General features: G+C 36.5%; 1 protein-coding gene across 2 annotated transcripts in view; it reads right to left on the bottom strand.

Annotated features, from left to right (window-relative positions):
* Positions 1 to 11,163, bottom strand: part of LOC121423729 (muscle-specific protein 20-like) — a 34,572-nt gene extending 23,409 nt beyond the window's left edge. Inside the window, exon 1 of one of the 2 annotated variants that reach the window (XM_041619179.1) lies at positions 10,574 to 11,163. In XM_041619179.1, coding sequence (XP_041475113.1) covers positions 10,574 to 10,621 — 48 coding nt within the window. In that variant the 5' untranslated portion in view covers positions 10,622 to 11,163. Of the gene's footprint in view, positions 1 to 5,092; positions 5,302 to 10,573 lie in introns of those variants that run through there. The other variant, XM_041619178.1, reaches the window with a different exon arrangement.
* Between the last annotated feature and the right edge of the window lie 8,980 nt (positions 11,164 to 20,143).

Below are 20,143 nucleotides of genomic sequence, written 5' to 3'. Positions count from 1 at the left end.
ATCTTTAATAACCTTCTTTCAAGTTGAAGATGGCATACCAAAAAAAGGAGTAGTAAGGTTCATCTTTCTCCATTACAGAAATTATTCTTAAAGAATGGAAATAAAACAATGAAAATATGTGCAGAAGCCTAGGCCTACTTCTCTTCTAATTTAAAGGACAAATAATCTAAAACGCCTTTCATAAACACAATTACTATGAATTATGCGGCTAATAGCAGCATAATTTGGTCGTAAAATTGGAGGAGGACAAGAGTTATCCGCATTACTCTGATACTGCTATTATCCGCATAATAGCGGCATCGGGATAAGATTTTGAGTTTATGAACGCATTTCCAAATAATGCGGATAATTGCCATGGTGCGGTCACAAGATCACCCTTTTCCAACACAACCGCATCGGAGGGGGCGTGTCCAGTTGTCATGGCGATTATCCGCCTTTTTCAGGACGGGCGCTCGTAAAAATAATGCGGCTTATTTTCGGAGTTTATGAACGCAATTTTTATTGAATTATCCGCATTACTCTTAGGCGGCTAATTGGAGGATAGGTTTATGAAAAGGGTATAAATCGATCTGCATGCAGGCAACATTTACAGTTCCACTACCAGCTAAAATATTAACAAAATGATCATATTCATTTGAAGTGCAATTTACATGCTACATGAAAAAGTACATTATGCATACACCTGGGCCTATACATTTAGTTTATTTTCATGACTTACTTTTTTCTGACAAGCACATTTTCAAAATTTGCAAATGACTGATTATTGTTATCTCTGTGTAGTGTACACTCTAAATTCCATGCCTTGGAATCTAAAATAAATCCAGATCGGCTGTGAATAGTGACTAGCCTAAAATATTAGATTTAGATTGTAAACCTTGTTGATTTAAATATAGGCCTAAATCTAAAAACGTTTGAATCTAAATCGTTTGAGATCTAGATTTAAAATCTATCTATCTATCTATCTATCTATCTAAAATTATGCTTATATCTCTCAATCCATCCATCAATCTATCCAGTTTTCTTCAAATATTGAGGTGTAAAATTTCAGAATTTTAGTAGTAATGACAAATCTAGGAGATTCAAGACTAATACTCTGTACTACCATGGACCTATGGTACTACTACCAATGAGAGTTGCAGTAGGTCCATGGTTTTGTCAAGAAAACTTGGCAAGCTTGGAAGGAGTCTAGACTATCTACTCCAACCATATTTTATTCATTTCTCCTTGGGAATATCATCATTGCGACCTCTAACCTTTAGGTAGTTGAAGTCATATAGGTCACTGGCAAGGAATGTCAAGCAGGTGCTTGCATTTTTTGAGCAGGAAAAACTAGAAAAATGTGAAGGTTTAGTCACAATGAAGTTCATTTATGATTTACATTTATATCACCCATGTTTATTACAATTACCAAGTCCGGGAAGGCAGGAAAAAATCTTGTGAATTTCAAGAATTTTTGCAGTACTTGAGACACATTGACAACTAAAAATCAAATCAACTGAAATAGTCGGAATGCTGATCTGTCTAATACATTTAAATAAAAAAGATCAAGGAATTTGTTTTTAAAAATGTAATGAGAACATAAAAATTGAAGAAAAAAAAAATACCATCATGCTTATGTATAGCGCACACTGCCAAATTCATCCCTATGCACTTTTTGAAGAAGACATAAATTGAAAAGAAAAGAGAGAAATTTGCAGGCAATCATGGCACTAACTCATTTCAATTTCTTTTTAGATAAGTTAATAAGTAGGCACCATGTTTCCAAGGTGGATTCAAACTTGGGTGTAGGAGAGTTCTTAACACATGAGCTAGTATTCCTAAACTTAGTCATAATTACATAAATAGGCTGTTTAATATTCCTCTTAATTATTTTATAAAGGTAAACAAATGATGATAAAGCAAGTCCACTGCAAAGTTAATGCAATGCCATAATATTGTACATTAAAAAGAAAAGAAACCAAACCAAGGCTAAAACAAATTCTTACAGGACAAAACATAAACCCCTTTCATAAACCTATCCTCCAATTAGCCGCCTATAAAGAGTAATGCGGATAATTCAATAAAAATTGTGTTCATAAACTCCGAAAATAATCCGCAGTATTTTTACGAGCGCCAGTCCTGAAAAAGGAGGATAATCGTCATGGCAACCACGCACACCCCTTCCGATGCGGTTGCGTTGGAAAAGGGTGACCTTGTAACCGCTCCATGGCAATTATCCGCATTACTTGCGAAATGCGTTCATAAAGTCAAAATCTGGTCCCGATGCTGCTATTAGGCGGATAATTGCAGCATCAAAATAATGCGGATAACTCTGGTCCTCCTCCGATCTTACGACCAAATAATGCTGCTATTAGCCGCATAATTGGGTTTATGAAAGCCTTTCATAGAAAGGGGTATAATTTTATTCACAATACAATGGCCATGTAGGCCCACATGTAATTGTGAGTTGCTTATTGAATGGTTGAAACCACGAGTGAAACTAATTTGTCTATCAAACCAAAAAGCCATTTTGTCCTACATTATTACAACAAAACTTTACAATCACAGGAAATCACTGTTTGAAATAGCATCATTAGAAGCTGGATAGCCTCATTCAGTCATTGTTTCACACTATGCACATTTAAGGGGGAAAACATTTTCAAATTAATATCTTGCTATGTCATCTTAGTCTTTGAGGTTCATAAAAAAAAAATTCAAATTAATTTATAAATAAATCCCTGAATATATGGAACATTAAAGAGAATCATCCTCAGTCTCTGAACATTATCAGAGATATCAGTCACCAACAAAAATCATCATCACTACAATACAATTAGTTTTTTTTTACTTGCACGCTGTAAGTAACTTTTTATGGGATATATACACTTGCACACTGCACTTTACCAGTACGATAATACACCAGACGGTAGCCTGTACTGTTTCCAGAAGAGGAAGAAGAAGAATTTATGGTGAAACTTCGATAAGTCAATTAAGGGGCACAAAGAAGTTCTCTTGCTTTTTGCAAGTTTGACTTTTTCTCCATTTCTTTCTAATTTCTCCTCCACTCTACCTTATTCTCCCTCTTACTCTTCTTCTTTATTTAATAAATTAATTAAATAAATAAATACTAATAACATTACCAACCCACTACTCTCAATCTCTCACCTTCTTTTTCCTCTATATTTTGCTATATTACCGCCCGGGGGGGGGGGCACTCGACCAAATAAGTGGTAGGGGTGTGCCGCGGGCGAGGCAAAAAACAGGGGCCTTGGAGCGGGCTTATTGTAAAAAGGAGGGTCCTCGGAATACAATTTTGTGAAAACGGGGGTCCTTGGAATGGATCGCCAGCGTGTGAGTACGTGCGTATGCACCCCTATGGAACGGGCATGCGTGCATGATGCAGCTAGCGCGGCCTCCGCCGGGTGCGCTCGTGCAGAGACAATGGTCGGACAGCGCTCGGCGGCCGCTTTTCACCAAAATTGCAGCAGATCATTCCGACCGGAACAGCGTAACGAAAAATATGCAAAGCTTTGGAGCGGATTTCTTTCTTTTTTATCGATTAGTACAAAATGCTATGCCTTGGAGCGGCTTTCTTTGTTTTTTTTTCTCAATAAGAGAAAGATGCTATGCCTTGGAACGGAAATTTGGGTGTAAAAATGGGGGTCCTCTCCGCGGCACATACCCACTATGCATTATATACTGAGTGCCCCCCCCCTCTTCTTTGTCGTTCTTCCCTCCCTGGCTGTCCTACATGTATGTCATTTTCCTTATTTTCTGACAATTCCTCTTCTTCAAATCAATTCCCTACCACCCTCAATATTAAACCATGGATCTACTAAACATATTCATGCACACTTACTGTATGGTAGTGAATTGTATTACCAAACACTTTTCATAAATTCATTCATATTAAACACAATAATTATAATTCATCAAATTTCCACCATTAATTTACAAAATCACAGAGAAGCTTTTTTGATATGTTGTTGTTATATTAAGATTAAGAATTAAGATTTCTAAAATGTATTTTTGCCCTTTTTCATCATTTGTCTTTTCATATTCCCTTTGGAAGGATGTTGCCAAGTTTTAAGCGCATTGAAATTATTTTCTGATTTGTAAATATGTGTGTTCGGTAATACAAGGCTGGGCGATAATACAATGAATCTCTCAGTGTTGTGGTTTTTGTCTTCTTTTCATGACGTGTGTTACCCCATTCTTTCTTCCCCCTCCCTCTCTCTCTCTTTCCTTCTCTCTCCCAAGCCACATTTTATGAATTTTTCAATTTCTTATGTGTACACCACCTTGACAAATACAGCCCTACCTTTCAACGACATACCAATGCAAACAGTTTGCTCTATCTCATTGTTTGTTCAGATAATTGAAAGAATTCTACTCTTTTGAATGCATTACTATCTCACATGCATGCTTCAAAAGTATGCAATACTATTGGATAGTAGAATAATGTCTGTACTTTCTTGGGTTATTTCATTATTTGCAGTGTGTTACATCATTTAAAATTATGCAAATTTCTCTCTCCTTTTGAAGAGATGAATAGAGAATAAATAAAACTTAAATCGAGGAGTTTTTGTACTAATGCACACATAAATCTTGATATTTTTCAATCTATGACTGTCTTGTCACAAACCACTGTGATCTTGATCATGACTAATAAAGATTGATAGATTGTTAAGAATTTTATTACCTGTCAATATGAAATAAAATCATGAATTGCATGCTAATTACCAAATAGATACCATGGCATGCATGATCAGATTTAAGGGCATTATTTTACATAAAGGAAAACAGTGCTAATATAAATAAAGTCCATAAATGGCGAAATCAAGGTGGTGAAAATAAATGAGGAATGTTTTAAAGATGTCTGGAGAACTTTAAAGCACTGTAAACTTTAAAATCAGGCAAGGCAATTAAGCTCTCTGTCTCTTCAGACTTCACAAAAGCCTATCATCAAATCTAAACCATCGCCTATTCTCGGGCCGTGCGATGCGGAGATGGCGATAAAGACCCCGATGAATTATGATTCTTTAAAATAAGAAGATAACGACAGATTCCCACGAAAAAGAAATTAATCACAAATTCATATGATAATATTTACCTTCCTTTGGATGTCCAAGTTAATTCCACTTGGTGGTGCTCTATGGTTTACAGGCATTTTGTCAGGTTTTAATCGCAATTAATTAACCAATATTTTTGAAGGAGGCTCCAGCAGTATCGCACTCTTCAAACTTGGAATCACGTTTGACTTGTTTGTGCACTTGCAGTGTCGTAAAATTTGTGTGTACCGAGCTCGCGATGATTCGCGTGCTGCATTGATTCCCGTTCAGGTGGTATCTTGAGTTCTTAGAAATTCGTCATTCTCCGTGGTATAAAGCATTTATTTTAGGCCTACTCATCGATTATGCTTTTTGTTAAAAATATGTATTCTTTCGTTTTTCTGTTTAAAGAGTAGCTATGCAGCGAAGAAGTGAAAGTTCGAAATGTGTTCAATAGTGGAGTTTCAATTGGAGAGGGGTCAGGTGTCGTGCAGGTTGAATTAAATGGTTATACAAGTTTTGCTATTTTTGCTCTTGCTTGTCTACTCTAACTAGTGCGGGAATAATGTATTTACCAAAAATATTTTACAGGAAAATGTTATTTGAAATTCGCTACATTGCTCTTTATTAAGAACTTTCCACAAAGGATTCCCAACCGACGCTCATAAATGCCGATTACAATTCATATAGGCCTATTACTAGTATTATAAATGAGCTTTTGTTAAAACATATCAAACCAAATCAAAAGCAAAAAGAGTTTTTTTTAATAAATCACTGAACTTTTTTCCTATAAAAATATTAAAATTTAAAACAAACATAAAAAACAAGGAGACAGAAAATGGTAATTAGTATTCAGGCAACGGCAACCTGTCAACAAACAAATAGCTATTGCATATTATTATCGCACAGTAAACCTAAGTAATAAGGCCTATTAAAGTAATTAGAAAATTAGATAAAGACTGTCTAGCTCATGCATTCGACCGCTGCTGTTTCAGATTGTAAACAAAAGTGACGTCATCAGAACCATTGGAAAATGCTTCATCATTATTGTGTGTGTGTGTGTGTATTTGAGTTAACGTGTAGCAATCAGATATGATTATTTACGTCTAATGGACCGATCTTTAACGTCACCATCCGAAAGACGTGACCGGGGCTCGAACCTCGAACCTCTGCATCAATTTGTAACTTCCCCCACATAGCTTGGATTACAGGCGCACGCCACAACGCCCATTATTTTATTTTCTCACTCAATTCTGTCCTAGCTATAGGCCTATAGGCTCTCTTTTTACACAGTGTTTTATTCCGGACGGCAACAATCCTTGCCCAAATTCGAAGGCGGTATAGACTTCCCCCTTTAACCAAACCAGACAATCTCACACTCGTCCACAAGAGCGATATCAGAAAGTTTACAAATGGCGGGAGAATATGAAATGTTCTGTCGTCTGCGCGCCGTCTGGATACACACAATGTGAACAATGATGAGTCATCGATGAGAAATGTTTGCACGTTCTCTTTGTGACCCATCAATCACCATTGTTCACTTTCTTTTACTCTATGACGTCAGAGCTTCTTCGATTTTTCTTTCCCTTTTTTGGGTGCTCCAGATGGGACGTGCGAACATCGTCTTAAAACCAACAAAGATAGGCCTATTACTGGATTTACAAACTTGAAAAAGAGATATCTTATACAAATTTCCGTTCTTTGTCAGCGAGAAACAAAGTTCCATTTCCGGGAATGAAATTGGTGCCCGGAATTGGTGATAAAGATATTTTATTGCTATAAAAACAAGCAGTATTTATAGACAATCATCTTCCATTGCGTTCCATTGCCAAAATGAAATTATTTAATTTTGCTCATGGTATATATATATATATGTATATATATATATTTATTTATACGATGATGCAGATATAATCACTCTCTTTCTCTCTGTACTTCCCGTTTTTTAAACCACAAATCACTTCAAATGATGAAACATAAATGAAGAAATAAAAACATTTGTTTTATTTTTGTGTTATATGTAAAGCATTTCGGGGTGTGTGAATTCCAATTCACACACTGAATCAACCTTCAATTCTAATCAATTGATCAGCAAGAAAAAAAAACTTTGAGGGCTGATATAATATTTAAAGTTGTGTATATTTGAGGATCGAACTCTATTCATGGAATTTCTGAACATTAATACAGAAACCCTAAAATACTCCAGAGAGTCCAGAACCTGTACTGCTTTCGATTGTTGAGTGATCGGCATTGCTCAATGCACGATCAGCATACATTCACGTGAGTCAACGAATATACCATTATTATTTTGTGGGCGTGGTCGGAAGAGGAGGTGGGCGTGGTCGGAAGAGGAGGTGGGCGTGGCAAAATAATGGTTTCTTAGTCGGATTGCTGGGGCGGTATTCTGAACATTGTCTTTTCTCCATATTTTATCTTATCTCAGAGATATGACAAAATCGGTATTCTGGTGGATGTCATAACTTTTGTCACAAAAATTGTCATAAATTTTGTCTCTTCTCTTTAGCGCGCAGCAAAAATACGCGGCTTTAAATGCGCGTAATCCTTTTATACAAGCAAAAGATATGACAAAAGTTATGACAGGGGGGTAGCAGTCATAAATTTTGTCATATCTTTTAGTACCAAATATCCCGATACCCTGCCGACTGAATGTCAAGCAAATAATTATATTATTTAGATTAGATTGTGGTATTAGTTTCACTCATCTTCCATGACAATTTTCAAAATTATTTTTTTCATGCTACAATTAGTTAGGCCCTACATATTTATTCCTCCTTTTTTCTCTGTTTTCCTTACTTTTCTACCTCTCCTCTAAAATTCTTCACAGCTCCCTGTCTCTCTATGTATTACTAGTAAGCGCATCAATATACGCGTAGTTGCGCGATGCCAGCAACTTTTTGGGGATACGCCCTACCTGCCACGGGGCTTTCCTATTGGCTAGAAGGGCTCCAACTGGGAACTAACGATGATTTTGATTGGTTCGCTTCCAAAAAGATGGGTGGGAACTTTGAGAGATATGACAGGGAAAAGACAATGTTCAAAATACCGATTTGTGACAATCATAGCGGTGTCACATCTCGAAGAGAAATGACAAAATTTATGACAAAAGTTATGACAAAGTTACAGAATACCACCCCTGGTTGTTTGCATAATTTGTACGACTGTCTATCATGTCTATAGCATGAATGTATTACGTGTACGGAAATACATACGTAATCTGAAATACACATCTGCATGGTTTAAAAAAAAAGAAGAAAAAATGGAAAGATAAAATCTTGCACCTTTAAAGGTCAAAAGGCCAAGTCCACGCTACAAGGCTATCACTGATATAACATCATCCCGGTTTCACAAAACAGTTATAAATTATGGTGAGAACTGATCTCATACACCCCCTTTTCCGTCTGTATATTCCAGTCAGTATATCGTTACCCCCCTCCCTCCGCCCCCTTCCCGAAAATTTGGAAAACTGAAGAAAAAAATGTTTAGTAAAAAATGCTGTCATCTTACTCAAGCTGCAAAGTCCTCCAAAACACAATTTGGCTCCAGTTTTTGAAAATTTTCTTATCCATTCACTGCTAGCTCCAAACATTATTAGTCACTAACATTAATATTTAGGGACATTATATAAAATTCAAAATTTCTCTCACGCTCCGTGCTAGCAGTGGCTGTTGATTGAGATAATGATCGGTTTAATAGGAAATAAATTATTCTTCTCGCGATTTTAGTTTTCATTATTTGTTTTAGCAAGATGAGCATCCTCAGATTCAGTAATTTATTGTCTTCAATGGAAATTCACTCTGTTGGCATTACAAAATGTGCTCATAATTAAAGAAAAAAATGCTGAAAATCATTTTTTTAGCTCGCAATACACGCTCGCATCATGGTTAGATACCCATCCTGTTCATGGTCACAAAAAGTGCTTTGAATGTCCAGTTATCTCAGGATATTAACCATTTTCAGCTCGCGCTTCGTGCTCGCATTATTTTTTATTTTGATGAGACATCATCTTCACGAGTCAGTGCAGACACTATTGGTCTCTTTTCAAGTGTAGTAGGGCCTACAGTATACCCCCCCAAATGTATCTTTTGCCCCCATAGTTTAAAAATCCTGGTGCCACCATTGGAGATAAAATACTAACAGAAGCTTGTGAATTACATCCGCCTTTTTTGGTGGGGGGGGGGGGGAGTGCGTGGGTGGGGGTGAACATTCACAAAGAAATTTGTGTGTAAACTATTAATTTTGCAAGGGGGATTCAGTATAGCAGGTTTAAGACTCGAAAAAAGGTCTATACAGAAAAAAAAATGCTTTGGTATATTCTGTCACATTCGAATGGGGTGTGGCTTGTATATAGATACAGGTGCTTGCTCTTTACACGGAAGTGAGAATTTTTTTTATTGCATTCTTGCACGTTTGGCATCTGTTTCGCTGGCCTACTTTTGAGAATAACAAAATATCTATGGCCAATTTGAAACTAAAACAGCAAACAACTAAGAAATATGAAAGTGAAATTTGAATGCATTCTCCTGCTAGCAAAGAAATTCAAGGTGGATAACTAATTACTTTCGATATTTCTTCAGAAACCATAGGCGTGGTAGTAGCCTATATGGTATCTCGGTCTCATTAAAAGGCCGGCGTCCATGCAGACTAGGCTATTTCATACTAATTAATGCCAATTAAAATTAACAGTCACATACACACACTATCAAACATAAATTATAATATCACACACATCTCATTCAGCACGCATAAACCAATATAGGCCTATACTAATATCAAAGCGTTATCTGAAACCAATTGAAAATAAGAAGGTAGATTGTTATCATCAAGTATACCAGGATAAATGCATTGTCATAAAATAAGGTCAAAGGCAACTGCATGTCTAAATTTATCATTAAATTGTTGTTCGACTAACGCCTCCTTTAGTCACATTACGTGTGTAATACGTGCTAAACGACAGCAAATTGAAAAATACATTTTGCTTGTTGTCGGGGAAGGGGGTGAGGTCTCCAAAGCAAATGATTTGAATAAAAAAAACTATTACGAAACAATCTTGGCCCCTATAGTGTAATTATTAGCCAACCCCAGATATCCTTGTGCGTCGCCTTTTATGAGACATGGCAATAATATTACGTAATCATGGTTTCTATCAAATGCCTCCAGATATACAAACCATGCAATTAGCAGATCAACTTGCTAACATTCAATCACATTAATCAGTGTTAATAGATTTGAACGAATTTACAGATCAGATTTGAACAAACGGATCAGTTTGCTAGCATTCAAACACATAGATTTGAACGATCCTTTTTCTCGAAATGTTGAAAGCTAGCTTGTAAGAGGCTTACAAGATATAGCAGCATAAATGGCAGTTGATACCTCTAAACTCCCTGATGTAATCGGTATAGGCCTATATAAGACATTGAATAACGTGTATAGCAAAGAAACATAATCTGTTACAGGTCTATATAAGGACTCAAATTGCAATTATCATGAAAATAATGTGATAATAATAGTTACATAATCACCTTGTCAGCAATATCCTTGTTGATTCCACTTGGTGCTGCACGAGACATGGTGATATTTTTCGTAAAGCAACGATGAAAACGAGACTGAAGTCAGGGGTATTCCTCTCTGAAAGATAATGTGCCGCACCCTGTCAAATTGCTATCAAACCTCCTTTTATAAAAACCAACAATTTTCAGGCTTCAGTTGATACTGATAGAACGATTCTTTCGTAGAATAGTTTCGATTATTTGCTTTCGGACTAACGGTGATGGTGATATCCAGTAATGTGTTTGCAGAGTCACTATTACAGTCTATAGAGTAATGAATAATGATTCGCGTGAAATAGTATCGAATAACAACCACTGAATAGGGTAATAATTATCAATGGAAATATTGTACATACAACAAACGGACACGCCCACTCCAACACGAGCTCTTGCTAAATGGCTTTATAGCTACGAATCGGTTTAGCTAGGCGATATTTGAAGAAGAAAAACAGAAAATGAAGCTCATGGATGGTTGATATCCTGTGTGGGAAATGAGCCTGAATGTAGAGCTATAAGTATTGTTTCTTCCTCGTTACGCGTTGAGCAGTCTGCAGAAAATGTGGAAAGATATCCGCCGAGGTTTCCTCCGTCGGTCACAATGCGTGAAACTGCGGTATAACGAGGTAACAGGTAGGGAGTTGCCCGGCTGAAGGGGCGGGGCAATTTGATGCATTCATGTTCGAAGTAACCAGTGTCACATGCCAAGAATAATCATTATGATTTACAATCAGCATTCATGTAATTTCAGAAACTATATCAGGCACATATACCTTTCGATTTTATATTAAAACCCATTAAAGGGGGTTTGAAAATTTCGATGGCCGTTTCGATATCATTTTTCTGAAGTAGATAAAATCAATTTTTGATCATTTCAAGCTGTCCTGTATGTCTTACATCCTACTTATTTTATTCCATCGTTTTAACAGAGGGAGAGAGGGGGGGGGGGGTGGGCGAAGGGGAGAGAGGGGGAAAAAGAATGGGAAATAAAGAATGGGCGAGATATCTCGAGCGGGGGGGGGGGGGTGTCAGGGGTGGAGACGGGAGGGATATCGTCTGGGGCGGAAGAGGAAATATTTGTCAGGGCTCCCCTTTGCTCAAAGGATGAATGAACAGACAAAGTAACATGATTCTTGATAGAAACAATCGAATGATCTGCACGGTAAGGGGGCAGGGGCTCGAGCCAAGAGAGAGAGAGAGAGGGGGGGGGGGGTAGTTATATGCCGGAATCGGGAATAGCACATCTGCTAAAAGGATGTTTATGATAATGTAATATATTCACATTAAGCCTCTAATTGATACACCATGGAGGAAAATCTTTATGGATACACTACAAAAACGAATGAAGATCAACGGTTGATCTGCAATTTTATTCAAATTCCAGACAATCCTCCAACATAACATGATTATGTATGTTAATGAAGTGTACATAGCCTCCATCACCACCCCCCACATAGTATAGCATCCGAGATTTTGAAGTTAATCATATTAAAGGGAAAATTCACCCTGGCAAAAAGTTTATTGTAAAAATAGGAGAAAAACAATACAAAAATATTGCCGAAGGTTTGAGAAAAATCCAACAAAGAATGAAAAAAAATATTAGAATTTCAATTATTTGATTTATTACGTCATATGCAGCTTTCCTACATATCGTATGGTAAACATATCAATTAAATGTCATTTTCTCAGAAAATTGAAATTGATTTTTACTGTACCTAGACAAAAAAAATAAGTAATGCATTTTATGTTACATAACATAAATTATGGAGCAGCTGCTCCTTTATGACGTCACAAATCCAAAAAATGAAAATTCTAATAACTTTCTTAATCTGTAATGGATTTCCCCCAAACCTTCACCAATTTTGTAATCGTTTTTTTTTTACAACAATCTTTCCTTCAGGGTGCACGAACTTCACCCTTTAACTATATGTCAGCCGCTTGTTTTGGCCTGTATCCTGTAATGATATACTTTCTTCCTCGACAATTACAGTTCATGGTTATACATTCTTTGAATGACAAGACGTGTCTACTCCCTAAATTTATTACCTTTATTGTAAAATACTTCTTATATATCAGTAGACAACACGTGACACATCGTGTCCTTGTGACAGTTGAGAAAACACATACCTTTCCATTGTTAATCGAGGGTTTACATGGATTTATTGAACACGTCTTCAAACAACATTTTCACATTCCAGAATGTTGCGATCCCATAGTTACCTTGATAATTGAATAACAGGTATATTGATCTATTGAATAGAATTACGATAGCCATGATAGCAGTAGATGGACAGGCATATCATAAAGAAGGCGTGCCCCTGTGCCAAGTAATGCCTGCATGGGCGATCGAGGGAGAGGGGGGGGGGGGGTGCCCGCCTCGAAGCCTCAATAAGGTGCTATCGATGATTATGCAGGAGCTATGTTGGAACACCCTTCCCTTTCCCTTTTCTTCATTTCACTTCATTCTTTTTGTTTCATTCTTTCGTGCACTGTAAAAACTGTGGTGTTAAAACTGACACCAATTGGTGTTAATAGAGGACCACACCCTGAGGTGTTAAAATTACACCCTAGAGATTGAACATAACACCAAAGAGTGTAAATGTAACAACCAAAGGTGTTGTAATAACACCTATAGGTGTAAAACTAACACCACCAATTTAACACCGGTGTAAAAGAACTGGTGTGGTCCTCTATGTACACCGGTTAACACAACAGTTTTTGCTGTATGTTTTTTTTTGCTTTTATGATGATTTTAAGCAAAATGTGTTACCTTTTTTGGTTTCTACTCCTGGGCCAATCTTTGTCATTTCTCATCGGCATCTTTTCTATGTGCTACAACTGAAAGTCTCCCTTGTTTCAAGGCGGGGGGGGGGTACTCCAAGGCCCCTCTCCCGGAAGGAGTTCCTTTATTTCTCTATGCCCGAATGAGATAAGGATAATGGGATGATAAATTAAAGGGAGACAGCACAGGGGGGGGGGGTTGTTTAGTTGTTAATTTGTGTCTGAGTGTGCTGTGATAAGATTGATGATTCACCCATTAATAATGAGCCAATTTATAACACGAAGAGAATAAAAAATGTCCCATAAGATAGCAGTCCCTCTACGTAAACATACACGAGGAAGCAGTGCGGCGAGAAACTTTCGATGGAAAATAGTTTTCGAGGAGGGAAAGAACGGATCGAGTCTAAAAATGGAGAAGGGGGGGGGATGTTACGATCATGACCGATTGATAGAGGGAAATCTGAAAAACTTTGGATTTCATTCAAGCTCTGCACATTAATTTCAGATGTTAATTCGCTCATGTTTTGCACTATGATGTAGAAATCTATATACCGGGATATAATGATACAAGACGGGTGAAGAAAGAGAGATGTAACTATATATAGGAATTCTCGCAGTTGCATTAACTTGGACGGATTCTGCAACATGGTAAATCTATTGATAATGAATGTCAAATCACAATAGAAAGCTGAGTTTTTTGTCGAAAGTTGTTGGAAACGGGACAGCAGACCGTCGTATGATTCGGACAACTAATTCAAATATGTCGTTTGTCCATGGACGACACTGTTGTTTTGATTTACTAGTTTTCGACAAAGACTGCTTTGTTATGAAGGGCTTTTGACAAAAGATTATCTGCGTTCCAAAAGGCGTCTGCGTAGTGGTTGCAAAAAATCCCAAGGTTCTTGAATGAAATTAATAACCACATACACGACATACAGGAGGAATTCCTTATGCATTGCGTGATACGGAATAGAAAATAATGAGATTACTACATGCTTTGTGGTTGAATGGAAATACGATCATAATTTCGGTGTGAGACAAACACCTCTTTATTCTCCCCTTATTGGATATAGATAATCTCATTCAAAATATGAATTTCTTTCTCTCCCTTTCTTCCTTGTGGTAAATAGCGAGAAGAATTGAAAGTGATCTGAAGTCACGGTCAGTGCGATAAGAACTACAGCAACAACAACAACAACAACAAACAAACAAAAAACCTCGGTCATGTTTATGGAAAAAAAGAGAATGAGGACATTATGATTATACAACGTGTGCCCCATCGACCTACATCTTGCTGCCCAACTTGAAATAAAAAAATTACCCTCCCACCATATGAATGTAAAAGTTTTTTTTCCGTTCAATATGGCTTGACTTTGAAAATGAGAGAAAAATTAACCCATTGGAAATATTATTCTGCCCAGGATCTCCCACTTCCATGTTCTGGCCATTGATGTTATATCTATTTTTTTTTCTTTCAATACAACCTAGTGTTATTCCGAACAGTGATACCATTTTACATGGCAATAGACGTTGTTCTTGAAGGGTATTAATATATTAGTTTTGTAAAATAATTGACCTGAAAAATTTGAGTTTTTCAGTACATTGGAAGCATATTGTGTACGGTAATTAATACTGAGAGCGCTAAACTGTTAGAAATTTATCCTTAAAATAAAAGAAGTTCCTACAGCAGCAGAGTCTCGAGAACACCTGTAATCTTACCAGATTGCGTAATCTTATTGGAAATTATATTTGGTGTATGGAATCCTACAAACATCCTTAAATAAAACACCCTTTTCCCCCTTTTAAACATTAAAAATTCATGTTTTGTGAATTTACAGAGTGATTCTGTTAATGCTTTCTGCAAAATCTTCTGTTTTTTCTGCAAAATCAGAGTTTTTTTAACAGTGTATATAGGCGGCATAAGAATGGCGAAAAACAATTATCACAAATTTCATTGAAAAAAATTAATACCTATATTTTTTATATTTCATCAAACCGCTTGGATAAAATGAAGTAGAACGGGTATATAAGAAACCGCAACACTCATTATAACGGTCAATTAATTCATTTCACGCATTAATCACCATGCATCGTACTTTTAGTACACCTAATTAAACACTGACGACATAGAACGAAGCCTTTATAACACATGCATTCTCCCTGGGGATAGATCATCTCTTGCAGTCTATTGGGTATATAGGCATATGTATAATGAAATGAATGCCTGATGAAAAAGTGTATCCCTTTCCGGTATCAATTGCTTTTTATTTGGAAAAAATGATAATTTACTATAGCAACCAGGTAATTCAAACATTCAGCTGCCAGCGCATGTTTTAATTTTCTCGCATAAGGATTTGAAACCATATATCGTGAAATCTGAAATTTCTTCCGAATTTATTTTGTTTCATCCTTCCTGAATTAGATTAAATTTTAGCAATATTCATTTATGCATTTTATCTGCTGGATGATGAAAACTCCTGATAGAAACTGGGGATTTGAGGGCTTCTCTAAATAAGTAATGAAAGCAACAACTTATAGTCTGATATAGGTTAAAAAGCAAAATAGTTTATCTAACTAATTTTTTTTGGAGGGGGGGGGTATAATTTGTTGAATAATCAAAAAATCTAATTATGTAGGCCTAGGGACCTATCCACGGAGGATCAGTCTATTGTTACTGGGGGTGCTGAGCTTTGTCACAGCACCCCCAGTAACAATAGATAATCCTCCGTGGCCAGGTTCATGTGTAGGCCTATGCGCCTGTAGTAATTTACTCTGAAATAGTTACATATGATAAATTTGTGCAAATGATACTTTAAGCAGGGAGTTGGGAGTACCAGCTCTGATTTGCTGTTACTTCCAATCTTATTATTACAATATAGATAAAAAATAACATTTGAAAGGCAGTGGCGTAAATAAGCACAAAATTGTGAGGGGGCCAGATATGGCGTATCGGGTAAACTTTCTGAAAAGTTGTGAGCTGGCGGAGCGAGCGGGCAAAAATTTTGACATTTTTTATTACAAAAATCCATAGAATTTGACATAATAATTTTCAGAAAACAACATATTTCACCCTTCTCTCTTTCCCTTTTTCTTTTTCGTGAATTATTTCATTTTTTATCTATTTATTATTATTATTTATTTATTTATTCATTTTTTTTTTTTTGGGGGGGGGGGCTGCAAGAGCCTCAAGCCTCCATCTGTACCCCACTGTCGAAAGGACGCTTGCCAAGGTACCCCCACCCTCTCAATCACCTCCCATCAAGACTCGCCGTCCCCTAACTGCATTCATGAATAACTTCCTCAAGCCAGAAAACAAGCCACTTAAAAGATTAAATGGATCAAGAGATAACGGAAACAAAGCCAAACCGGTCGATATAATGTTATCAAGTACAGCATGACAATCCGGAAAATAAAGATTTTATTCCCGCAATTTTTCTATCGGAATAACCCGTTGGGTCTGGAGAAAATATGAAGACACATGCAGAGGAAAAGGAAACCGCTTCCCATATCGCGTGACACTAATGATGAATTCAGCAAGGGTTTTACTGGTGGTGCGTATGGGGTGGGGTGGAGCCATTTGCCCCGTTTAAGAGGTGTTGCCGCTATTCCTTTGACCCAGCAATTTTGAAGATACGTTATTACTTCAAAGTAGTGATATATATATATATATATACACATATGTTTTAATCACCACCTGCATAATCCTTTTCCCTATCAAATATCTACCATAACGACCAGCAACCACCATCATCATTGTAATCACCGTCATCATCACCATCATCATCACCACCACCATCATCATCATCATCTTCCTTATCATCATCATCATCATCATCATCATCACTATCCTCAATGGCATCATCTTCATCATCATCATCTTCCTTATCATCATCATCACCATCATTATCATCATCATCATCACCATCCTCCTCATCGCCATCAAAACTGTCCTCAATGGCATCATCTTCATCATCATCATCACCATCCTCCTCATCACCATCAACACTGTCCTCAATGGCATCATCATCATCACCATCATCATCATCATCACCACCACCACCACCACCATCATCATCATCACCACCACCACCACCTTCATCATCATCATCTTCCTTATCATCATCACCATCACCATCACCATCAACACTGTCATCAATGGCATCATCTTCATCATCATCAAACATATAGGCACTAACAGTTATCCTCCACAGTCCACACCATGGCTATACCATTTTTCAAAACGTTTGAGATCATTATCACTTTTCAGTTTAGCACATGAATGCAACATGGAATTGCTATGAAATTTGTACAATTTATTCACAATATTCATGAAGTGCTCCTCTACAGCAGGTGTCTACATTATATGATCCAATATCATTCCTAACTCATCAAACAAAACTAGCAAGTTGGCCCATATCACAATACATACTTTCTAATCAAATAAACAAAAAAAGGAAACACCAATTTTACTTGCCCCACACATTCCAAAATAACAATGTAAAACTTACTTTTGTTTTTCTGAAAGGTTTTTTTTACAAAAAAAAATCAGCCAATTCTGAAAACATGGAAATCATTATAAACTGACGGAATACACTAATTGGCACAAAGATGTAATTTTTCTTCTGGAGCATTCACTTGCACTACCCTCATCCCAAGTTTGCAGGTAGTCTGTAGACACAGACCTTGGGATTTTGCAATTCGCATAGTGCATAATACAGAGTCTGAAGTAGCGAGACTAGTTTCACTAAAAACTGTGTCTGTCTCAACCACAGACAGAGTTTGGCATCTAGTCTTCACTCCAGACATGATATAATTTGTTAAAGTATCAAAGCAGAGTCTGTGCTTGTAGACTAGTTCGTAGGTGGCTCTTACACCAACTCCATACCTGGGGTTGAGTAAGCCAGAAGCAATGAATGAATAATGGATTATTTACAAATAATTTTGGTACACATAGCTAAACTTTTCAGACTAGCAGGACTTGGCATACGATACGAGTAGGGTAACTTTGCCAAAAAATGTTATTATTTTTTTGTTGCAAGTTTGTCCACTGGTAATTGATATTAATGGAAAGATGATAATATCTGTCAAGATACCGAAGCATGTGTTGTAATTACCAAAGTAAACCTTTGATAAAATGCTCATGTACAGGGTGCAAACAGGATATGCAATTAGAGAAGAAAAAATGTTATTTAAATTTCATTAACAGCTAAAATACATCACACATGAAGTAAAAGGACATAGAAAATCTTCATGGTACACTGACATTTTTCAGTCTTACTCTCTTCAAGATAAAATAGGTTAGAAGAATAGACCTGTATACTGAAGTCGGGTTTACTTTAAACTCTGGTTTAAAGTTGTAGTGTAACTAAGGATAGCCCATTGTGACATAAATGTCAATTGTGTCACAAATCTGTAACAGAAGAGGTTCATTGTATCAGCTAAATTTACACTCAAATCATTCTTCACTGTCTAGGAATGATTAATAAGATAATTATCTGCACCATAAAAGAATTAGGTAAGAGCATGCAGTAAACATAAACGTTTAATGTATACAAATTTTTGACATTTTTGGCATACCAAAATATTAGCACAAAGTTAGACCATGAAGTTAAACCTGACTTCAGAATACTAGCCATAGATTTACGTCTCCCCCCATTAAAAAAAAAATAAAATCTATATGAAGTATCAGAATAAAATCCTTATGCTAATAGAAACGACAACAAATATGCCACCACCATATTATCCCAATAATTTTGAGATCCGATTCTTGTACCATAAATCACTTGAAATGAAGTTTGGATAACTGACATGTTATTTCACAAAACCACCTCCTTCCTTCCTCCACTTCAACAAAGGCGTGTCATGTCAACACACACAGTTGTTATTCAACCAGTATCCATGGTAACAGAGAGTATGATATAAATACTGGTAATACATGTATATTGGCTTGCCATCTTCAAAAGGGCATTATAACTTGCTTAGATTCTTCAGCCACTATCAATCATAAGCATATTCAACAAGTCACAATCTGAGATCAAAACAAAAGATACGGTGAAATTTGTGTATAAAGACCACTCAAGAGAGATGAAAAGTTTATTATCAAATATTAAATAAAGGGAGATAGAATGACGTTCCTTATCTCAAGCAGGTGTGAAATCTTGAACAATACTACAGCTTGCATATTTAAACAATTTGGGAAGTTTGAATGAACAATCTACAGTATAGAATAGTATGATAATATGTATGTGAAAGGAATGAAAGTCAATCAGTTTACTTGATAATCTGAAGTACTTCCTGTTAAGCCCAGCACAAACTACAAGATCCTTTAAGATCTAATTTTCAAAGAAGTTATAATAGCATTTGATATAAACATTTCAACCTACTAAATCTGAGCGATCAAAGTTCCAAATAGTGGAATGAATATCAAAACTGAAATTCCAGTCTATTTTGAGCCTCCCTATAAGAAGAAAAGCAAATTCAGTTCCAAATCGTAATGGCATTATCATCTGATTTGGATTTCACACCAACCAAAAAGCTGGTAGCAAAATAAAATTCTGATTGTAGTACTAGTATTCATGGCATTATGCCCACCTTCACTCAATAGATTTTTTTTATTTCTTGGAACTTTCAAATTTAATACAAAGTGCAATATGTTTGAAAATTGTGTTGTAGTCGGATTGTTTAACATGTGCCGGGGTTAAATGTAACTTCCAGATCAATTTCAAGATACATAAATCAAGGAGTCTATGGATTTATGCCTTTCTG

This window comes from Lytechinus variegatus, chromosome 11 (genome assembly GCF_018143015.1).
Source record: "Lytechinus variegatus isolate NC3 chromosome 11, Lvar_3.0, whole genome shotgun sequence".
NCBI lineage: Eukaryota > Metazoa > Echinodermata > Echinoidea > Temnopleuroida > Toxopneustidae > Lytechinus > Lytechinus variegatus.
Note: the sequence above shows the minus strand (reverse complement) of the source record. Positions and strands in the feature narration are given on the sequence as shown.